The 24,041-nt window shown below is 39.6% G+C and overlaps 1 protein-coding gene across 7 annotated transcripts in view; it reads left to right on the top strand.

Annotated features, from left to right (window-relative positions):
• The window catches only part of ZFAND6 (zinc finger AN1-type containing 6), a 51,939-nt gene extending 29,167 nt beyond the window's left edge, over window positions 1-22,772 (top strand). For 5 of the 7 annotated variants that reach the window (XM_088148648.1, XM_088148647.1, XM_088148646.1 and 2 more), the window contains 6 exons: window positions 4,883-5,052; window positions 7,581-7,683; window positions 8,759-8,865; window positions 11,626-11,847; window positions 18,481-18,594; window positions 20,586-22,772. In XM_088148648.1, coding sequence (XP_088004774.1) covers window positions 4,899-5,052; window positions 7,581-7,683; window positions 8,759-8,865; window positions 11,626-11,847; window positions 18,481-18,594; window positions 20,586-20,734 — 849 coding nt within the window. In that variant the 5' untranslated portion in view covers window positions 4,883-4,898 and the 3' untranslated portion in view covers window positions 20,735-22,772. Of the gene's footprint in view, window positions 1-1,637; window positions 2,631-4,882; window positions 5,053-7,580; window positions 7,684-8,758; window positions 8,866-11,625; window positions 11,848-18,480; window positions 18,595-20,585 lie in introns of those variants that run through there. The other 2 variants (XM_007432113.4, XM_088148651.1) reach the window with 2 other exon arrangements.
• Window positions 22,773-24,041: the final 1,269 nt, after the last annotated feature.

Here is a 24,041-nt window from a genome sequence, read left to right as displayed (position 1 = left end):
TGGCTGGGATATTCAGTTCTCTAACTGAAATAATATGTTCAGAATTATTAGCCAAATAATAAACTCTTGATCTCTCTAGAACTGTCTAGAAGCTCAGTCTGTGATCTGTTGGGTTTTTTTTGCTTTTTTTATATACCTCCTTTTTAACATTATGCTCGAAATGGCAAGTTTTAAAAAGCCAGTCTCATAAGTGTTTCTTGATAAAACCTTCTTCAGGTGACTTTTTCCATTATTGCTCTAATGCATCGGAAGGAAGAAGCTACATGTATCATAAGTACAATCTGTTCTCGTATAACACATGTTTATACGACATGAGTTTGCTCATAAATGATTGATAAATAGGGGAAGGATGTCTGTAGAACATGGAGCATGTTTGCCTATGTACGTTTTTCCCAAGTTTCAGATTTGTGCTCAGAAGAAATGGCAGGTGAGCGCACTGAACACAAAATGTGCGGCTTTATTAGTGTGAACCTGGACCAGCTGCTACACGTGTACTACTTTGTTAGTAGCTGTGGCACCTCTCTTGTGTTTGGGGATGTTGGTACTGCTTAAGTGTCTCCTCCGACCCTGCCCCCCGAGTAAATGAAAGTGTTAAAGAAGTGTGTTGGTGATAAAAAGAAAAAATCTCAGGTGAGAAAGGAAAATAAGAACTTTATTGACTGAGGATGAAGTTTGAAATTCTCAGAAGAGTTTTGAAAGAAGTGAAAGAATGCAACATTGGGTGTGCTGCTGGCCTGAAGGAGGTGACTTTATGGACAATCTGAAGAGTTGTTGAGACAATGTTTGGATTATTTATAGGGTTTGGTGATGCTTTGGTGACAAATGTCTTTTCGTTCTACCTCTGACCCTGCTTTTTCCATAAGCCTGGTTATTCATATTGCATGATTCTGCATAGCACAAGGGGTTCCAGGAATACAGCTGTCATGCTACAGTTTATGAGAATTGATTATAATGCCACTCACAAGGGTGTTGTGAATGCATTTTACAGAAGAGGTACTTCTGCCTGTTCCCCACTCTCTTTTGCTTTTTATCAGGAAAAATTCATGTAAAATGTTCTTCATAGCTGCTTGTACCTGATCATCTTTGATCCTTAACCCATAGTGCACTAATTTGCATCAGAGCTGTACTGATTTTTATTGTGCAAGTAATAATTACTGTTCTCCTCTAATGATGTTACTCACAAGACTGACTCTGAGGCATGCGTGGAAGACAAATCTTCCTAAAATATTTAGCTGGTAGAATTTCAGATGTTGTTATCATTGGCTTTGCAAATCACAACTGCTTCTTCCAGGACAAGCAGGTAGAGCAACAAGTTATGAGTCTTGGATGTGTCTTGATTTCAGTATGTCAGTATGACTCGCTAAGAATTTCTATGTGGAGCTTTATGCAGAGCTCCTGGTTTGCTTAAGGCTGTGGTTCTTAAACTGGGAATAATTATCCCCAAGGGGTAATGTGGGCATACCCTGGGGGCAATGGAGCAATTTGTGATTGTTTGTTTATGAGTTAAGAATCCAGTTTGGGACTACTGCTCCTGAGGCGCTTCTGAGTCTGGGTTTCTTTTGGGGGGGGGGGTGTTGGGGGTAATGATATTATTCAAGACCAGGAAAAGGGGTAATTGGTCAAGCAGTTTAAGAACCATTGGTTTAGGGTTTGAAAATATCTCACTGCAGCCTTAGTGACCGTTGGGATGCAGTGTAAGGTGATTGGGCTGTAACCGCAATTGATGAAGTTGCTTGTGAGAATCTGAGGGACATTTCCCCATCAGAATGGCTTCATGAGGACAGACAAATCCAGATGTGTGGACTTCAACTTCCAGAATTCTCAGCAATGACTGTGCTGGTTGGGGATTTCTGGGAACTTATATCTGGGAGACAATTTGTCTGGGGAAAACTGCCCTTGGATGATTCTTCTCCTATCTCCAAGTCTAGATTGTAAGCTTGTAAGGTATATGATATAAAAACATAAAGATAAAAGCTCCTGAGTGAACTGTAACTCCTAGTAACTAGATATGTACATCCATATACTTTTCTGGCAACAGTATAGAAATAGTTACCTGTTGTTTCTTCCATGATGTTGTTTCAGCTTCCCAGTCTAGCTTCCACTCAACTTCCCTGGAATTCCATGGTGGATTCCCATCCAAGTACTGACTAGGCCTAATCCAGCATAGTGTTCAGGCCCAGACAAGGTCAACTAAATTGATATGAGGTTATCTTTTGAGATAAGTTAGACTGAAAGAACATTTAAGTCAGAATTATCACCAATGATTTGAGCAAGGATTTGATCCTGTTCTCATAGAGTCTTTGGCCCAGACTGTACCACATTGGGCTTGATGGTTAGGTAGGCCAGTGCATTAATGTAATGATCTTCCAGTATAGCTTGTGTTTTGTTTAGGAAATAAAGCAGCCTCTGGATCCTGTGTGTTTGAGCAAAGAAATGACATCAGGAGAAAGGAGGAGCAATTTATATTTTTTTAGTTGGGGCATATGATGGGGAAGGGGGAGACAGTACTTGCATTTCTGCTGTCACTGGACCCCTTCGGTGGGCAAAACAGTTTCTGAACAGATGAATGGCCAGCACAAATAGAAGTAACTTCTCTATCTCCACCCCCCTGAAGACTGCTTTTCCTTACAGTAAGAAACAAATCCAGAATACTTTTGCATATCTACAGTACTTCAGTTGATCTTTAGTTAGTGAATCTGTTTCTTGATTGACTTTTAATTACTTCTTAATTTAAAGAATCCAAAGAAACAAATCTTTAAACACCTTGGAAAGTGCAGAGAATGCTTTTAGAGTCATTAGTCTGATGAGTCTCAGATTCATCCTCTGGCTAAGAGAAATCAAGAACTTGTTTAACTCGTATTGAATCGGGTTTTTCTTGTTATTCCTTTTGAGGTGTATTCTTCTCCCTGCTCTATCTTCCTGTTTTTGTGCATTTGATAATGTTTCCACCTCCCCTTTCTCCTGTGGTGCTTATAGTTTCACTTGATCTTGCATCAGCTACCCTACAGTTTCCAAATTTTATCTTCAGGGGATGTTTTTGATTTGGAGGTCAAAGGACCCAGAGATATCTTTCATGTAATCCCTTTTTGATTGCTGTTTTTGTTTTTATCTTGTTCTACTGAAGCATCTGAAGCTTGTTCTGTCTAGTCCAAAGCTAGCAAGGTTGGAGAGGTTTTGGCCCTCCAGATACAGAATCCTTAGTGAGCTTCCAGAATGTCACTGCTGTCCTATTGAACACCAGCTCTTTTTCAGCTGGAGTCTCAGAACTATTCTTTTAAGTTCCCACAATGGCTCTAACATGCATTGCTCCAGGGCAGTATGGGAGATTGAAATGCTGGTCTCAAGCCTCCTACAGGAGCCATTGAATACCCACTACAATCAAGATATGCCAAATACCTAAATAAGTCCTCTAAGTTGAGGTGTGCTTTCAATTCTTGCAACAGGTCTGGCTTGGTCTAATGCCTGCTGTCTTTCTCCCTGTTGCCTATGTAAGTTGAAGGTACTCAAGAAGGGCCATGGCTTAAAAAATAGCATAGTACATTGACTGGACATTAAGGGGCAGAATAGAAAAAGGGAAATAACTCAAATTCAGGACTATGACCATCACAGGAGGTTGTTTTTGGAAGATGAGAGCCAGATGGCAATCAATTGCAATAAAGATGCTCTGCTGTCTTCCATTCCTTTTGTTCTGCATCTAGGTGGACAAGATACTTTCCCCCCGCGCACACTATACCAGTCCATAAGACCAAGGCTTGGTAGAAGAGTGAATGCAACCAACTGTAGCTTCCTCAATGAACTGCAATTAAACAAACCAGAGCTTGGTGTGATGTGTGAACCCAATACGTGTGTTTATTCAGGAGCAAGGGAAACTCAATTTGAGTTTTTTGAGGGAAACTCTAATCAGCCACCTGTTCTGAATGCCTAGTGCTTTAGGTGGTGGATTTTCCTGGGAAAAGTGATGGTTTCTTGGAAATTAGGGATCATTCTACATTTTTCATAAGATGCTACAGTATGATAAATACGCAATTTTCTGAGCTGTTGTCTTGGTACCTTTGAGCAATATTACACTAGGTAAGTGTAAGACTTTGGAGGAGAGATGCCAGGTCAGTAGCCTGCTGACCCCATATTTATCTGGCCCCATGTATCTTGCAGAGTCTTTCTTCTCTTATACACTACCTTTGGATTTTGCCTGCACTGATTCTATGCTTTGAATGGTTCAATCTGTTTTCATTTGTAGGTTCAGCTAGGCTATAGTTGCACAACATCTTGATTCAGGGAGGTTAATTAATATTTTATAAGTAAAAACGCCAAGTGTAGGCATTCCGAAAACTGACTGTAGAGAGGTTATAGAGAGGACAAGGCTTATACATAGATGCACATTGTCCCCAAAACAAATAAGATGATTACAAAAATGAGAAACGTGCTCCAAACTATGGATCCCTAAACTGCCATTGCATTTTTGGACCACAGTTTCCTGGCAGATGCTAAAGTCAGCCATTCCCATATCATGGAAAGGCTTACTGTGAAAAGCTTACTGACTATTCCCATGAGGCCTGCTTGCTTTTTGTATATCTATGTGACCTTGTAAAAGAATCCCACCAATTCATATAACTGGTCTTGCTTGTCTACTTTTAGATGAAGAGTTGGAGGCAGATAACACCTGGTTTATTAATCCATCCATGCCATGGTTGGTTGGGAAAAGAAAGTATAAACTTTGCCAGTCTCCAAGGAAGAGAATAAATATGTCATCTCTTGGTGTAAAAATATGGCCAATTTCTTAAAGACTGCTGGAGTTGGGTTATTTGGGGTTATATTGAGCAGGTTGAAAAGTCTTGTTCGGTTGGCCTGAATTTGCTGAAACCATTTATCCCTTGTTTCTCAGGTCACTAGAAAAGAATATGGCTCAAGAAACTAATCATAGTCAAGTGCCTATGCTGTGTTCTACTGGATGTGGATTTTATGGGAACCCTCGTACAAATGGCATGTGTTCGGTATGCTATAAAGAACATCTTCAACGGCAGAATGGTAGTAATGGTAGAATTAGCCCATCAGGTAAGTGTGAAGCAACAAAGGGCTCTGAATTAATTTGTTGTTTTCTTCCTAGAGGCAGAATCTGGGGAGTATAGACCAAACAAATCTACTGTTGGGCAAAGTGAGATGGTGGCCTTGAACAACAGATGCTAGAGGATGGGAAAGATGTTAGGGGTCAAAGTTCTACAATTTATGCTCAGCCTACTCGGGATGGGAAAGGGCAACCAAATTGATTAGGGGGCTAGAATACTCAGTTTCCACCTGTGTGCCTCCCTATGGGTGGTCTTCGGTTTCCCGAAAACTCAGCAGTGGCCACACTGGCTATGGAATTCTGGAAGTTGATGTCTGTGCATCTGGAGATTGGCCAGATTATGGAACACTAGACCACGATGTGCTTTTATTTTAGCTTAGAGCAAAGGGAGGGTAAGGAATTATATGGAATGATATGAGAGAGGTATTGTAGATAACTTTATGGATGGTAATGGATAAAAGAGAATTGTTTCTCTTTCTGCTGTGATGTTAGAACTCTATTGGAATTTAGTTTGGTGAGATTCAATTCTGATAAAGAGATGCAGTTTTTTATCCTTCACACATCTGTGAAAACCAGTGTCGTGTAGTGGTTAATGTGTTGGATTTGGACCAGGGAGAGCCAAATTCAAATCCACTCTCAGCCATGGAAGCTTTTGCTCAATTGCCTTGCAGGTGTGCTGTGGGAAACAAATTGGAGAAAGGAAGTGTGTGCCACCTTGAGTTCCTGGAGGAACTTGTTAAATCCAATACATGAAATTGTTGACTTCTGGAACTTCTGCTAGTAGATGTGGGGATAGCCACCATCCTGGATGGTTTTGAAAGGGACTAGAGATATTAATGGAAGATAGAGGTCTTCATGGCTTTACTCCTGTTGGCAGTGTACATCCTCCTACAGGCAACATCCCTGGAAAATAGGGAAGCAATTTTGAGTCATTTACATGCTCTTACTCTGCCTGCAAACTCCCCAGATGCATCTGGTTGGTTGCCCTGTGCTACGGAATGCTAGAGCTGATGGGCCTTTGGATTGATCCAACTGACCTCTTATATGTCTCTTCTGTTAGTCTGTTACCACTACTCTGTTGGCAGGTTGAAGAACCTGATTCAGCTTCTGGTCTAGTTAGCTTCTGTAGGTGAAGGGAAGACACCATCTCATGCTCCAACTGTGGCTGCCTAATGTCATGGGGTTTGTTGGGGGTTTCACTCCACTGTTTGTAGAAAATGGGATTGGTGAACAGCTTGCTGCCTCCTTCCTATCACAAGCAGTTCTTCTTGGTAAAGAGAACAGTGGAGACAAAGAGGAAGCGAGTCTGCAACCGTGATTACTTGAACAGGTCTTCAATCTCACCATTTAGGATATGATTCAGCTTTAAAGGTAGCGTTCTGTACAGAACATTTTAACATGGCTTTTTCAGTATAATTAAAGCCTGATTCTGGTGGCTTGTTTATGGTATCCAACTCTGATTTATGTTCCTTTGTCAGCAGAAGCTTGCACAACTTAGCTGGAAAAGGGAGGCATAAATAACTTGAGGAAAGGAAAAGCAGGTGATATTCTGTTGACAGCTGCAGTGGAATCAACACTGAAACACAGAATTGCAGATGTTCCCATTACAATGATGATTTTCTTGCCAAGTTCTATGTTGTTGCTTAAGTTAACAACAGCATAGGAATCTAGCATGGCATAGCAGCTAATGTATTTCAGCAATTTGCTTTTAGTTTTTGTTCTTGTTTTATATAACTTTATTAAAGTTTTGAAGAAGAAAGATAAAACCTAACAAGAACTAATATTTAGAAGAAAGAGAAGAAAAAAAAAGAGATAAGAAAAAGACAAAGTGCAGAAAAAATAAAGAAAATATAAAGAAGTGACTCACGATTTTCTTTTATAACAGTTAAAAGTGCAAATGTAAATTAACCTCTTATTCTATGGGGTACAGCATTACTTTTTCTATAATTATTTTTTTTTCTAATCATCAAAACCATGTATCATAATTTCATTTTTTTCTATTTCACGCAAAAAGTCAATAAGGGATTTCCAGTCAGCATTAAACTTAGACAATGTCTTTTCTCTAATCAAAGCTGTCAATTTGGCCATCTCTGCAAGTTCCATCATCTTCAAAATCCATTCCTCCATTGTGGATAAAGTTTTGCTTTTTGTGAAGACAAATTGCAAGAGCAGGTGGACCTGTGAGGGTGGTTGATCTCTACTGTCCTATCCTCCAAGTTAGGAACCCTCTCTCCCCGAAAAGCCAAAAAATACCAAACTTTGCACCTGCTAGCTACAACTTTGAAATACAGCATCGTTTGGCCTGTAGTTAATTGGAATAGATTTGTCTTCTTGCAAAAAAAATATTGGCACCTAATTTGATGAATTGGCAGTGGGTAACATAGGTCTAATTGCTGCATTTTGAAATCTTTGCAAGCCACTCCGCCAACCCCAAGGGTTGACAGATAGATAATGTTGACAGTGAGCAGAATCTTGACATAAGGAAAGGCTGTTTTGACATTAGTGTCTCTTCTTCTAGCAACTTCAGTTAATAGCCTAACTGAATCTTTACCAGTTCAATGCACTGACGGCAGCATTCAGGACGTTCCATCAGCTCTAGACTCTACACCTACACAGCTAAGGTAATGTGATACTCTGTAGAAATTTGCTAAATATTTTCTGTTTCATGTTCTACATAGTCCAGGACAATCTTCCTATTCATTAATTGGTCCTGCCAGACTCTATTTGTCTATATAAGTATTAACGTGGGATTGTTATTAAAGCAGAAGTGGGGCAGTTCTTACCCTACCCACCCATAACATTTAATAAGGACTAAGCAACTGGGCTGTATAATGCTTTGGATTTCGTTGAGATGACGTGCTTTTGGGAACCAATTTGGGGTAGGAGTTCAGGTGCTGGATAGAAACTGGGAGACCATGAATTCTAGGCCTCCTTTACATGAAAGCTGGCTGGGTGACTTTAGGCCAGTTAAAGTCTCTCCTCCCAGGGTGGTTGTAGGGAAATTAGGAAGGAGAAGCATTATGTACGTCACCTTGAGTTGTACAAAATAAAGGTAGGATATAAATCTAGTCAAATAAATAAATAAGCATGAGCATGAGCATGAACACAGCCTCTGTCTGGGCCCTATTAAAGCAGCCATGTCTGTTTCTTATTTTTTAATGATGATGATGATGATGATGATGTATCAAATTTATATGCCATCCAACTCCCAGCGACTCTGGGCATTTTCACCCAAGCAATCCTGCTGATCCCAGGGAGGATCAGGTGAAGCCTTCCATTTAAATATCTTTGTGGTTGATATGTAGGCCCTCTATATCCTTTTGATATGTAGACCCAAGTGGTACACCTATGAATTGTCTTGCATGGCTTAGCTTTTGATGCAGGTGTTCTCTTATTTTTGCCCCCCGTTTTGGTGATCCTTCCATTCTTCTGTCTAGAGAACCTGAGGGTGGGGCCTGTGGTTCTCCTCCTCCTGTCTTCACAACCACACTGTGAAGGAAGCTAGGCTTGAAGTACTAGCTGGATTTGTGAACTTCATGGTTGGGGAGGGTTTTGAAGTCCAGCCTCTGTGATGCATAACCTCACCCGCTTTTAATAAACCATTGAAATGGTAGATCTTAAAAGAGTTCTCTGGGTGTTTTTCTACATAGCAGAAAATGGAAGCACTTTCTGAAGCAACCTTTTCTTTTCTCCCAGTCCTGTATCCAGTCCATCGTCACTTTTAGCAGAATCTGTAGCAACGTGTGAAGTGGAAAGTACGGACATAGTGGATAAAACCGGACTTGAAGGAGAAGATGTACAAGGTTAGCACAAGGGTTCTTGGAATGCCTTTTGCTTCTGTTTTCATTTTTGTGTGTTTCTTTGGCATCTGATCACACACACTGCCCAAAGGCAAGAAACAAATAAGTTTGTTTACTTGCTTTATTACTGGTTATTGATTATTCTGCAATGCTGCTTGTTCCAAAGCGGTCACGAGCAGAACTGAATGAAGGTGCCTGACTCCCAATTGTCTCAGAGTTGTGGTAAGGAATGTCCTGGGATTGCCAGTAATTGTTTCTGCTCTCCAGTAAAGAGTATTTGAACGTGCTTCTGATTTTAGTCCCAGAAGGCAATATCAGTGGATCTGGATTTTTTTTTTAGGGCTTTTTTGCCTGGGGAATTCTGTGTTGGCAGAATGTGAATAACTCATCTACAGAGTTACGGTAACAAAAAGTAAATTGCAGCATTTGGATGAACAGGCTCAATGTATGTTTATATCACCTAACTAGGTTTAAAAGAAGATTCTCTCTCTTTTTCTGGAGTTTCCCTAATTGGAACAAAGCAGGCTTTCTTTCTTGAAGATTACTGAGCAGGCACCTCCGTTTCCCTTGTTTTCTTTATTTCTTTTTATGCATTGATTGTACTCTTCTAACTGTTCCTTTTCCTGCAAAGCAGTTCAGCGATGCCAACCTTTTAATATTTATTACCTGGACTTTTTGACATGTTCCAGAGCAAAGTGGTTGGGCTTGGATACTCCATTCCAGAGTGAATTTAGAATGACCAAATTGGACAATTTTTCTCCCTCTAATTCAGAATTGTTTGCCCTGTCTGGGGTCTTGGGAGAGAACTTTCCCATCCCCCATTGCCTGATCCTTTCTTAGTTGGAGAAGCTGTGGATTGACTATAGGGATTTCTGTTTGCAAGGCATCTGTGTTGTCCCTGTGCTTCATTCCCTCCCTAAATAAAAATGTAGAAACTGGATTTGAATCCTTTTCAAAATATGGGGGGGAGGCATCTTTGCTTGATGGAAGAGTTCCTTGAACATATCTCCGATATCCCATAAAACCCTTTGTTTTGGGAAGTTTCTAATTCCTAGAATGTTGGGATTGGCAACATTCTAATGACCATTTTTTGCCTCTGAATGTCATGCTGGGGTCCATGCTTCAAAAGCAGTGGGTGGGGACAGTATAAAATAAAATTTGATGAATTAATTTAATTAAAATGAAATCTGTGTATAAGACAAGAGAGAGAGAGAGAGAGAGAGATTTCCCCCTTCTGACAATGTAATCTTACTATGTGGTAACAATTCTTAGAGTCTTATCTGAAGTTTTGGGGGGTTAGTTGTGACCCTGGGGCTCAGGCTATGCATCTCTGTTATAGTATGAAGAGCATGCATGATATGAAAAGAGATGTGAAACAGAGATGAACTGACGATCTAGAATTTTTTTTCAGTGTGCAGTATTTTGTATGCAGTAATTCATGGAAACTGTTGGAATTTAGGAAGACTGGTTTTTTGTAAGACAGCACATTTTGAAAGAGTGGGATGTTTAGAACTCTCCACCTTCCCACAAGTTGCAAGGCCTGATATTCATGCAGGAAGGGCTTGGTAATGCCAAAGGGAAATAATCACTTTCTTTCCCTCTCAAATGACCACATGTTTCCCTGTGCCAATAAGAAGAGAGAGAAAATGCAAAATTTAGAAGCTTCCCAGCATCTGTAGGGAACAAGTGATGTAGGAGTGAGATCATATGTAAGAAAGGCAGAGAGACATCTTTGGCTCTCCCAGGCTTTCTCTTGAGCACTTAGGTTCTTATGAAAAAGGGTCTGCATATGCATTTAGGCAGCAAACAGTGTGAATAAGCAGCCAAGTAAAGTGATGAAGAACACATGGAGTGTTTGCTACATGGAAGCAGTTTGGAGAATGTCTATTTAAAACATTGATAAGCAGGATCAGATCTGGATAATTCTTGGATAGGACACTGCCAGGAAATTTCAAGATCGTAGGCTAGATTGGACAGATAAACATGGTAGAAGAAGACAGTGCCAAATCATATGGACATGGATATGTCCATTGGAGTCCACTGGAGTTGGGAGACCAATGAATTCAAATAAATAATTAAATAATCACTAGGAGTGAAGCTTGACTTAAGGAAATATTTATCTTTTATACCTTGTTTATTAAGAGTTTCAGGGTAACTTTGATGCACGGAGCATTCAGGTGGTGTTATCTTACCCAGGTTTATCTGCCTGTAGGTCCCCAGATCTTAAAAGCAGCACAAGACACCATCTGTCCTGCCATTAGATGCATTCTGTTGTACTTCTAATGTTCTTCCTTTTTAAGTGTTCTTTCAACTGAATTTTGTCTATGCTAGAGGAATTCTACATTTCCCGGTGTTTGGCAAAGCAAGGGCATTAATCCAGTAGAGTTAAGGAAGTGATGGATGGGTGGGGTGATATGGAAAAATATGACTGCATGGGGGGAAAAATATTTAGATGAACTTCCCTTCTTCTTTGTTATAAGTACTGTTACTATCTTCTTGCTAACCACAGCAGAGCTAAAATTGCATCCCTTTGCTAAACAGTCCATCCTAACTACCAATTTACCTACCCTGTTGTCTGATGTCTCTCTAGAACTAATTAACTTTATGTTTCACAGACCTTGAATCCAATTAGTTTTGGGGTGGGGTGTTAACAATAAACAAACTGTTTTTAAAACTGAGTATGTAGCATGTTTTTTTATCTAAAAAAACCAAAAATACATAACACAAACACATCCCTAAAATACATGTCCATTGAACAAATAGAACCAACATCAGTGGATCTTGCCGAGACAATTTCAATAGACAGTACCGGAGACGAATTTTCGATGGATAACTCAGATTTACCTGACACTACCAGGGGCTCAGAAACAGAATGCGATTATGACGGGAGCCTAGACAATAATGTAGATGGTCCTGATTTCCTGGACGAGAGCTCGAAAGCCAAAATGAAGAGCCGTGATACAGATTTAACACTAACCACAGTAGGTAAGTGGGTTTCCTTGTTAAGATTGTAGGCTCTAACCATGATTCCCAAATAATATGCTGGGTTGCACTAGTTCATCACAAAAGTGGTTGAAGTGTGCCTGGAAATGTTGCTCCAGGCCCCATTTTTATGCCCCCGCCCCCATGCACACATCAATACCAAAATCCAGTAGTAAAGTCCTAATTTTTGAGTAGTGGATTTTGTTGAGCTTTTTCAATAAAGTGAAAGTTAAACATCCAACTTCTGTTAGAGATAAGCCTGTAAGATATGAGGGCTTCCATGAGCAGAGATGACCTTTAGGCAGCATTTTGGAGGACATATTCCAAAAGGTAGGCAGGTTCAGGCCAAAACTAAATGTAATTTAGTTTAAAGCTTAATGAAAATTAAATACAATTGCCAGTACCACAGATAGAACATTTGACTGACTTTGGCTGATCTCAAAAAAACCTATGCAGGGTTGAATGTGGCTAGTATGGATGGGAGATCATCATAAAATCACTGAGCTGGAGGCATGATCGGGAAGACAAAAACTATCTCAGTCATGATATTTCTGTATCATTGTGTTACCAGAATAACCACATAGATCTTATCCGTGAAGCCACCAGGAGTTGGAGCTGGGCTCAACTCAAAGGAGACTTTATCTTTGCTTTGATTATTCCCTATGTTCTTAACATTTTCCCCTTCACTTACATAAAAAGTGACATGTTTGGAAGGGGATTTAGAAGCCCAGAAGGCCTCAAGGTATGCGCTCATATTCTAGAGCTGCTGAAGAATATGTCCTCCTAATTGTGATTAAGATATCTATTCAGTCCCAGTCTGGGGGTTGGATGGAGTAGTTGTGCCCCAGATTTCACAAGTTTGGAAAACCCTGGTTGATAAATTGGATAAAATGAAGCTCAGAAGTCTCTCACTGTGACAGTGGAGAAAATGGGCTCTGTCTTACTTCAAGGCAGGAAGCATCAGTTGTTAAGTCTGCTGGAGTTAACTGGGGAAATTCAGAAATGGTAAACTATCTAAATGGTGCTCATTCTTATCAAGTGGTATCAGATTAGACATAAAACACCTTATCCCATCTTTTTCTTTCTTTTCCACATCGTTTGCCAAAATGTGATTTCTCTGTTTGCAAATGTCTCTTCCTAATGTGCTTCTGCTGTTACTTTATTCTTGCGTGCACTATGTAGTTTACTAATGCTGTCCTGAACTGTGGTCTGTATCCTGTAAACGTGTGCCAATTATTCCAGCTTTTCTGCATTGTTGCTTGTATATTTCCCATGTCATAATTCTCCTCTAATCAATCAATCTCTCTCTCTCTCTCTCTCTCTCTCTCTCTCTCTCTCTCTCTCTCTTTCTTTCTTTCTTTCTTTCTTTCTTTCTTTCTTTCTTTCTTTCTTTCTTTCTTTCTTTCTTTCTTTCTTTCTTTCTTTCTTTCTTTTTGGTTTTCATGTTTCTACCTGCAGCCTTTCAACTTCATGCTGTTTCATAAAGAACAAAAGTGTTACAGGCAAAGTTAACAATAATCATGACCTCAAATGAACACTTATTTCTAAACAATTTTCCATTGTCACCAAAGATGCTTGCTGTCAGTTGCATTGTTGTATGGCTATGAGTGTGTGAGAAAGCCATTTCTCCTCTTGTCATAATTCCAGGTGTACTTTAGGCAATAATTTTATGAACACGTGAGAAACAGCGGGGTCATTGCTCAGCATTCAGGGATCTATTTTATACATAACGAAGTATTTGCATGCCAGATGAGATTTATCCTTGCTTTTGTATACTGTAGAGCTGCCTTCTTTCATTTTACATATCTCAATGCTTCAGAGGTCTCCAGTTGAGCCATCCAGCAGGGGAGTGAGGCAGTCAATCATAGAACCATAGAAGGAATAACCAGGGAAGACTTTGGGATGATCTAATCCACATCTTTGCTCCAAGCAGAAATCTTGCGAATGTAGCAGATCCTTTTGGCAATGGGGCCTCCACCGTATTGCTTAAATTCAGGGCAGAGGTCTTTTAATTCAGGTTGCTAGTGACTGAATATGGAGCCTTCTGCAGGTTAAGTATGTGAGTTATGGAGCTTTCCCAGTTATATACAGGAGAGCAGGATACTTTTGTTTTTTTTTAAAGAACAAATGCTCAAATACCCTCTTGTTTGCACTCATTCTACAGATCTTTTCTTCAGAGCCTTAGTATATATCTCAAATGTCACAAGTGTTACTTACCTTTACCTGAGTTTACCTGAACCTGTCTTTCACATCTATGAGATCAGTTTTGGTTTTCCCCTGTCAGTCAAGAAGATACCTTGCCTGTCATTTGCAGAATCTGATTATAAGACTTCCATTAGTCTGTTATATTGAGATGCTCAACAGGATACTATTTTGAAACTATTATATTGAAACTAGTCAGGATGGTTTTACAGCATGCATTAGTTCCTCTGGAAAATTTTCCTGTTCTGGTGCTCTCATATCCCTTTCCTCCCAGCCAGAATGATTTACAGTCTGGATTCACACATTGCACCGATCAACAGTGTGGTTGATTTGCTTTTGGCTCAGCATGTGCAAACCTGGTCACTTTTGCGTCTATGTTGCTTAGTAATCATTGGTATAATTAGCTGTTGGACTCCTTAATTGGGAGCCTTTTATCCAATGAGTTATTAGTTCAGCTTTTCAGTGAGTTCTTAGCTCTTTTGCATACCATGTCCATTTGTCTGGAGTTGTTCATTTGTGTATTAACTGTATGAGTCAGTGTTGGAGCAGTAATTTGCTGGAGTCCTTTCCTGTAGCCATTATGTCAGAGAAGATAAGATGGTCACCTTGTGTAGCCATAATGTGGTTGGGTTAGATCAGATTGGGCTTTGCTTGTCCTTTTTCAGCGAGGTAATTTCAAGATGTGTTGGTCTTCTCTAGGCTAGTCAACCCATCTGTAGATGATGTTAGAGAAAGCCAGCTCAGTATGTTCTAAGACTCCAGCTATTGGGTTTGTTAAACCAGGGTTAATGTATATGTAAAGTCCATCCTGGCTTTAACCTCTTACTACCTTCTGCCTCTCTAAATTATTCTGTCTGCTTTGTCCTGTTTTTAGGTATTTATTCAAAGTATTGTTATTTTGCCTTCTTATATTCTTTAAAAAACCCTAATCTGCTATCAGATGAAATTAGAAGTATTTTCCACAATTGATTAAAATTATTATTAAAAACACACAATAGCAGAATGTGTTGACTTGAAGCAACATATAAATAAACAGTGGCATCAAATGGACAAGTCAGTTGCCGTAGTTCACCAAAAGTGAAAAATAAAGTTGTCTTTATCTTCCTAAATATTAGAAGAGAAGAGTCCTGACTGGGGATGAAGGCTCAAATTTTAAAGCATCAAAGAATTCCTCTCCTGCAATTACATTCTTAGGGCAGGAGAATGTGAAGCACGATGTTAACAGGGTGTTAGTCTTCACATCTTTCTTCAGACGTAATCCAACACAACTGGTTAAGATGGCAGAAGCTAGATTAATCCCTTAGTTTTGCCCTGCACCAAAATGCAGGTTAGGCCATACTCGTCAGCTTTCTTCATACAAATTCTAGAAGTTTGTATTCTTACAACATGGTAATTTTGTTTAGGCTTTATCTTGGTTAACCTTTCTATGGTTGAATCTTTTGTGTGAACTTAGCCCCATTTGGTAAGTTTATAATTTACAGAAGTCTATTGTGCAAACTCAGATAAGGGGTTAAGCATGTTGTGTGAACACCATTGTGTTGTTCAGAGCCATCCTTGGTAACTCTTGTGTATCGATTGATCGATTATGTGCCATCAAGTCATTTTCAACTCCAAGGAACCGCATAGATTTTCTCCACGACAAAACTCTTGTGTATTCCATGACTTAATTTTTACTGCTGCAGTTGCAATGATTGCCCCATGGCTGTGCCTTGTCAGCATACAATACAGTCTCATTTTCAGAATCTGGCCAGGTCTTGGTTTAGTTAGTACCACTATAAGTGAGCACTTGGAGAATTCTATGTGCTCCCCCTAAAGCTCTGGAAACGAAGGTAGAATGCAACTTCAATTTAAATCTGCATATTCCTTTATTTATGGACAGAGACTAAATTGGAAAAAAATGCATACAAAACAAATAAATTAAAAACCCATAGAACCAAATAAGGTTTATGCAGAAACCCAAACAGGAATAATAATAAGGCGATAACCAACTGTAGAAAACTACCATTTTGGTCCCCCATACAGTAGCTGGCTGATCCAAGCCAGGGCAAGTTTGAGCCCATTGACTTCAATAGCAGAAGCTAGTGATTCACTTAGAAACCTTCACTAGTAAAAACTGTACTCTTGGACTCAGCCCACCTCCTATACCTAGCAAAGAGTAGATGCAATAATTTGGATCACTGGTTCTGATACAGTTGGCAGCGCAGCAGGATATGAGTTACTGTAAGAGAAGTTTATAATCTTCAGATCCCTTTTGGATAATTTTATTGTTTTATCTACCACTATTTTTTTGTATTTTATGTTGCTGTTTTAAAGTTTATACTACCCGGATTGCTCATTTTAATCTCTTCTCTCTTTTTTTGCATTTGTGTAGCCTGAGCAAGCATCTTTTTTGATTTAATATTGTCTGTTAGCCAAAATTCTTTGTTCGTAGCTACCTTTCCTACTTACCCTGATATTGTCGATTTAATTTTGGATATTTGAACACCAATTCCGTTGTGCTGATTAATGACTGAAGTAAAGTTATTTAGTTTTTATTGGCAGTAAAATAAATCTGTCTAAGGAATTTCCTACCCATCACGCTACAGGGTAGGGCAGTGAACATGGCTAATGCAAAGACCTTTCAGTTTGAAGAGGAAAGTATCTTAAAAAGGTAGTTTGGAATAAGAAGGGGGATGTGATAAAAGTTTCCAGAAGCAACATTTGGAACTTTAGGACTGTCCGCTTGTAAGTGGAGGTCAAGGTCCCATTATTTGGCCTCAGAGACAAGCTATCTCTAAATCCTTACAAGTGATCCATCCTTGGGGCAAAGGACTTAAATTGGGGGAGCTTTGACTTTATTGCTTTGCAGAATGACTGAATGGATGAATCTCAAGAGAACACTTTGAAGGGCCCAGATGCACAATGGTAATCTACCTCTTTGACATTTGTTTCTTGAGGTGACCAGACCTTGTGTAACTTGTGGACCACTAGGCTAAAATGAAATCTTTCAGCAAGCCTTCCTGCCTTTTTGCAGCCACGTCAAAGAAGAAACAGTGTGTAAGGGCTGGACATCCCTTCTTTGAAAGATCTTCCAAACATGGTTGCCTGCCAGTTCTCCTCTCCTTATACTCAACTTCATTCCCATCCCCAGAAGTCAGTGGGAGGGGGAACAAGGCATAAAGTTAATATCTGATGCCAAGAAACTGTCTTAAACTGAATCAGATAACTCATCTTTCTGTTTTTATTTCTTCCATGCTGATTATGACAGCAACTCTCCAGTCCCTTAAAGATGCCATATAAGAGCCACCCTTCAAAAGTGAGAGCAGGGTTCATTCTGAGAGCAGATGTCAAGAACTTTAAGGGGTGAAATGAGTCTCTTAAACATTAGCAAGGCTTAAGACACTCTCTTTGATGCTTAAAAAAACCCCAACTCTAAAAATTATGAGGGAGGGAGGGAGGGAGGGAATAAAAAATTTAAGGACTCCTAGTAATCTCAAGGGACTTTGGAGCCCACAGAAGGGGATAAGCCTTCAGACAACACTTTTTGGAATCCAAAATTAGACCTTCTAGTTTGTTCTAACAATTTCAGTTGTTGGTTCACCAAAAAATAATGGTTTATGTTTCATTTTGGACAGCTACTTTGAGTGTCTTATGCATAGCAAGGTAGAATATAAATTGATGAGGGTGATGAATGTTTTTTTTTTTTTGGCAATGTCATGGATATATTCTTTGTATGTAAAATATGGGCTCTTTCATTTAGCCCCAGTGCTTTTGGAGATGGGCTCTTATCCCAAAAGAACTGGATGCTATATTCAGAAATCCTTGCAGTGAGAAAGAAAATAACGTCATTGTGTTTTTTATGAGGATGGTTTGTGGCCTTTGCCAGCAATCAGTGTTGAAAATACCTACAGTTTTCTTCACCAGTTGGTTACACACAGCCTGTTCCTTCTTTAGATGTGGGTAACAAGGATATATCTTGATGACTCGCTGGGCTGCTGAATCTGAAAAGTTGAGAGAAGAAGACTTCATACTGAGTCAATCCTCCACAGCCATTTTTCACCAGAGGAGCATAAAGTTGCTGTTTTAACTTTTCATTCTCAATATTATCTTTATTTTACATGTCCTGGGACAGCAGGAAGTTGTGGAGCCTTCATCTCTGGGGTGTTTTCAGAAGAGACTGGGCAGCCACCATTCATGGAAGAATTAATTGATTTTCTTGCACATTGCAGAGGGTTAGACTAGATGATCCTTGTGATCCTTTCCAACTCTCCAGTTCTAAACAGGAGCTCGAATTGTTCATAGAGAAAATGGAGTAGATGGTTATGACTGAATGACACAGAAGTCAAGTTCAGTTTCCTGGAGCTGAAGCCCAAGGGCTTTTGGTTTTGAACTGTGCTACGTTGGCTTCCAGATGTTCTGGCTGTATCCTGATCTTTCTCCATCTTTCTCCTTTAGCTTCAGCATCAGATAGTGCAGAACCTTCCTCTGAAGAACAAGGTAAATTGCTCGACAAACCCAAACAGAAAAAAACTCGCTGTTTCATGTGCAGAAAGAAAGTCGGTCTTACTGGTAAGTTCTCTTGGATTCGATCATTTGGAAGTTTGAATTGAACAGTGAGCATAAAACTGGGCTGGCAGCTCGTGGTTCACATAATAATTTATTGATTAGCCATTAGGCCATATCAGAATACAAAATACAGAACAATAACAAGACCATGTGTTACAAAATAGAGTAAAAGGCATAACTAAAAGAAAATGCAAATCTTATTTGTGTCACCCCTACAACTTACCCAGTCAGATCCCTATATATTGTTCCCAGTTGTACTGTTTTGTTCAGATAAAGGGTCATATTATATGTAATTTTGGGGTTCTGACTGCACATGAAATATGTTTTAATGTAAGGATCCCAATAGGCCGTTCATCTAATGTGCAGTCCAAGTTATTGATCTCTCTATTTCTTATACAGTTGACATTCAGATAATACATGTGCTATGTCCTCTGTCTCTGGAGCTCCACAAATACAATTATGTTTGTTATAAGGGACTTGGTTAAACTTTCCATATCTAATCATTGTTCCCAGCTATTCACATAAGATCTGCTGCTTTTGTGGCTTCAGAGTTCCCTCGACTGAGAGGAGGGCAACATTTTAAATAAGACGACTTGGGGGGAACAGGGTTAGCTATAGCTCAAAATGTCTATGTTAGATTACAAAGTTTTCTGGCTAGGATTTCATCCTTTCCCAGAAGGTAAAGAATGTGGTGGACAGAAAGGCATTGGTCTTATTGTCTAAGCTTTGTGTGATGGTCAAAGGGGTACCTTCTATCTTCTTTCTCTGAATACTTTTTAAAAACTCCGATAAGGTTGTTCCAAGTCAGTTGTATCTAATTTTGTGTTGAAGTAGAGAGAACAACTTTTTACGGAGACCTACAATTTTAGGTTAATTTGTGTTCATGTCAATACATCATTTATAAATGATGCATTGATCCCTTTGTTCATTTTTTACAGATATAGGTAGATACAACAAACTTGATCTGATCTCATCCAGCCTTCAGGGCTTAGAATGATTTCCATGATGGTGGTATGCAAGCTGTGGGGAGAGGAAAATTCATAGGACTTGGGATTTTATGTTGAATACCTTTCTAAATTTCTTCTCTTTTTCCTACCTTAGAGCGGGGAGTGCTCCAGTGCTCATAATCTGCTTTATGAACATGTTAGATACCTACTAAAACTGATATTAATTGACAAGGTTTCACCCTCAGCTAAAAGAAAAGGGACAATGGGCAGACTTCAGAGGTGGGGAGTTGCACTTAATTTGTGGGGGTGGAAACAGATCTAATGTGGATGGCAAGATAGTACAAAAAGGGGAAATTGAAATAAGGGGTGGGAGTGGGATGGTGGTTCCCATTTTTCCCCATTTTAGAATGGAATTTATTCTAGGGTTCATAGAACTTTCATTGGTTTCCCTGTTTAAAACCTCTTGCTGATTATTGGTTGTGCTCAAAAGTTGCTCAGGGCAACATGTGACATTGTGGGTCCTCTCCCATACAATATTCTTTTTGATCAGTGAACCATTCAGTTTGATTTTTGAAGTAACATCTTGAAAGCCACAATGTTGTGAAGGATCTTTTGTTTTCCCTTCCAGAGTTGTCGAGTAGGTAAAGTTTTCCAGCAGATTTTGTTTTTATGCACAATTATTTCTTACAGGTTTTTTTCGGAGGCTTAATATAATTATTACCATTAATATTTTTGGTCAGTGACAAGACTGGGAAAGGAAATAGAAAGTGTTTTAAGCAACTCTAATACTATCCATGGGAACTAGTTTGGTGTAGTGGTTAAAGGCACCAGATTAGAAACCCAGAGACTGTCAGTTCTATTCCCACCTTAGGCACAAAGCCTGCTGGGTGACCTTGGGCCAGTCACTCCCTCTCGGCCCTAGGAAGGAAGCAATGGCAAACCACTTCTGAAATCTCGCCAAGAAAACTGCAGGGACTTGTCCATATATTTTCCTTATACTTTCCTAAGACCAGACATTTCAGCTTCTGTCCTTTTTTTTTTTTTCAGGGTTTGAGTGCAGGTGTGGAAACGTTTACTGTGCTGTACACCGTTACTCAGATGTCCACAGTTGTTCTTACAATTACAAAGCTGATGCAGCTGAGAAGATCAGAAAAGAGAATCCTGTAGTTGTCGGGGAAAAGATTCAGAAGATTTGAACTGCTCCTGTAGCTGGAATATTAAAATGTTTGACCATCTGCAGATGAAAATTGACTTGAGCTTTTTCCCCTCCCTCTCCACAAACCCCCATACACAACCTTTCATTTTTCTGTTCCACCCCTTGTTGACTTCAAGAACATAGAGGACAAGTGTCCCAAATCGTGCATGTCATCAAAAACATAGGGGGTTTTTTCTCCCTTCTTTTAGCACATGACAAACCACCTTCTTTATTTCAGGATTTGTTTTTTTTTAGTTCCTACAGATGAAGACATAAACTTTACACATGCGATCCACTATGAAGGCCTATGGAAGCTGGCGAATGGATACCATGGCTCTAAAAGTATTATCATTTAAAAAAAAAAAATAGAGTGCGGAGGGCTTTCTCTAATACCACCCAAAGTTACATTGGAGGGCATCCATGTTTTTCCCACTTCTCGTACTAAATGTGCATGCATTAACTCAAGACACTTCTGTTCGTTTTGTATATAGCTTTTCTTTTTCTCTCTGCAGCACAATTTCCCCATTCCCCCGGTAATGCCTTGTATGGCACAACTAGCAATCAATAACTGAATGTATTTAATCATTAAGGCTGCTTGGTTTCCCCCTCTTAACAAAAATTTATACACATGTTATCATAATAGCTTGTTTGCACCCACTATCTATTTATGTATGCATCGTTCGTATCCGAGTGTGTAAGAGAGTGCTGAGATTTTAAAGCGTGTGTGACTTTTTCTCTTCGAAGATATTTTCTAGGTTTCTCTTCCCCCTTTTCTTTTTCTCCCGTGTGCACGTTGAGAGTTTGCCTGCTTGCAGATTTCCTTGGGAGTTGTGCTATTAGGTCTTTTATGTGCACCAATGCAAAGAATGAAGAGCTTTTAACCGTATTGTATTTATGTTCATCCACGTCTTTAACTTTGATTAAAATAAAATTTTTAAAAATTGGGATTGAGGATTGGCAGTTGGTACCTGTTGATTTTTATGAGTATGTGCTCATCCGTTTGCGCCTGGAAGAAGGATGGAACGAGGAGATTCGATGCAAGTCATTGCACTGGAGGAAAGTGGGTTAGATTTGATTAGCAACTACAGCAGAGCAATGTCGGTGTTGATTTAAACTACCTTGATGAAAGCCATATTTGAATATTGGACTGAAACAGGTGAGTCTGGGTTCAAAGGCCATTAAATCACTGGCTAACTTGCAACGTTCAACCTTTTAACAAGATGAGCCTAATTTCTTTTTATCAGAGAATAAAAGAAGGAAGAAGGGGGATTTAAAATAGATACGATAACCCCCCTCCCCCAGAAACCAACAGCCTCTTACCGTGTTAACAAGTTATTGATTGAAATATGGGCTTGAAACTAATATGGTTAATGGGAAGGACCGTAGCACTGGACAGTGTTCATACACAACCCTTGTTTTACAGCTTTGGAGTAGGTGTTGAAATGCAATTAGAGAAAACCCTTAGCATAGGGTTATCCAGTGGTATCCTTAATTTATTTTTCACACTTGATCTTCTGCATTTAGAGCATGTGGGGTAGGTACAAATGTGCTTTCTTCCAGCTTCAGCCTCTCCCTGGATTTCTAGATGTCCTAACATCTAGAGAGATCTTGACCTTCCTGCCTAAGTATGAAATACAAACACCGGAATTGTCCAATTTTCAACTGGAACTTGAAGTCATCCAATGGAATCTTCTGGTGGGGAAAATTCCAAAGTCCAATGCGTCTTATTTCTGGTGAAGAAAAGTCACTTCTAATCTGCCCAGACATCGCTGCTGAACAATTGATAGACCTGAGAATATCCTCAAACTTTTTTGCAAAGAGTTGCTGTCTTGTAATTTTATTCCAGTCCTGCCATCTGGAATTCAAACACGTTTGCTCCAATATTCTGTGGATGGTCCTTCAGATAGATAAAAACTTTCTGGATTTGCAATATCAGTGTGTATGGCTTTCTGTATATTCTGTAACCATCAACCCAGATCAGAAATGTTTTTGTTGAATTTGAACTTGTATGTAATAAAGGGAATCAAATTGGATAAGGATTTATTGTAAATAATGGATTATGTTTTGCTTTGTTTCCTTCCTAATGATGCATATTTGTAAGGAAATTATAGTCCTTCGACTAACATGGATTGAAGAATTGCATAGGATTGACTGTGTGTGTGTGTGTGTGTGTATTTATACACACATATTATATGCTGCAAAAAATGCTGTTCATTCATTGTAACAGCATTTCTAACCAACCTAATCATAGAGGATCCTATATAATGTGTTACAAGAGAAGCAATCTGGATGTGAAAAAAAGGGGGGGGGGAGAATTGGCTTTCAGATGGAATGTGCTTGGTAAAACTCTTGATAAAATATGAAAATAGTTGTATTGGCCCAATACAAAAACCAAAAGCAAATAATACTGATTCTGCCAATAGTTTTGATTTCAGAAAGGAACTTCACGTGGCCAGTAACAATGATTTCTGCTGCTGGATCTGACTACAGGGAATTTGGGAATTTTCAAGAAATAGCCTTAAGATTTTAAAATGCATGGTTATAGGGCCTTTGGTGACCGTGATGGATCTAAGACCGCACCCAAGCTGTGAACCTGCTCCTTTAGAGCAAGTCATCCCTTCAGATGGCAAGCCATCACAGCTGGATGGATGCACCCTCCACAAACAGTATCTCTGACTTTTCTGGATTGAGTCTCATTGGCTGTCATCCAGTCCATGACACTACCAAGCACTGGCTCAGAAGGTCAACCACCTAACCTGCATTAGATGAAAAAGAGGAATAGAGCTGGGTATCATCTGCATACTGATGACCCCTTAGTCCACATTTCTAGATGATCTCCCTGCAGTTTCATGTAGACGTTAAAAAGCGTAGGGGATAAAATGGAGCCCCGAGGGACTCCATAGCCCAACCACCATGAAGCAGAATAGTAATACCCTAGCACCGCCTTCTAGAAATGTATCCAAGTAGGAAAAGAACCTTAGTAGTACAGTACTCCATGTTCCAACTCCTAGAGCCTATTCAGAAGGATACCATGGTTGAAGGTATTGAAAGACACTGAAGTCCAAGAGGTCTTGGGTCACCCTCCCACTTTTACCTAGCACAGGTCATCTCCAGAGTGATCAATGCAGTTTCTGTTTCATAACCAAGGCTGAAAACAGATTGAAATGGATCTAGAAAACCAGTTTCATCCAAGAGAACCTCGAGTTGATTAGCCACCCTTGGCTCAAGTGTTGCGTAGGAAAGGAATATTGGCCACTGATCTATTAATAGTTTTTATCCTCTAGGTCCAGATTGGTTTCTTCAGAAGT

This window comes from Python bivittatus, unplaced genomic scaffold, assembly GCF_059951505.1.
Source record: "Python bivittatus isolate LINGU-HERP-01145 unplaced genomic scaffold, Pbiv_v1 ctg000530_np1212, whole genome shotgun sequence".
Classification (NCBI taxonomy): Eukaryota; Metazoa; Chordata; class Lepidosauria; order Squamata; family Pythonidae; genus Python; species Python bivittatus.
This window is presented reverse-complemented; position numbering and strand designations above follow the sequence as displayed.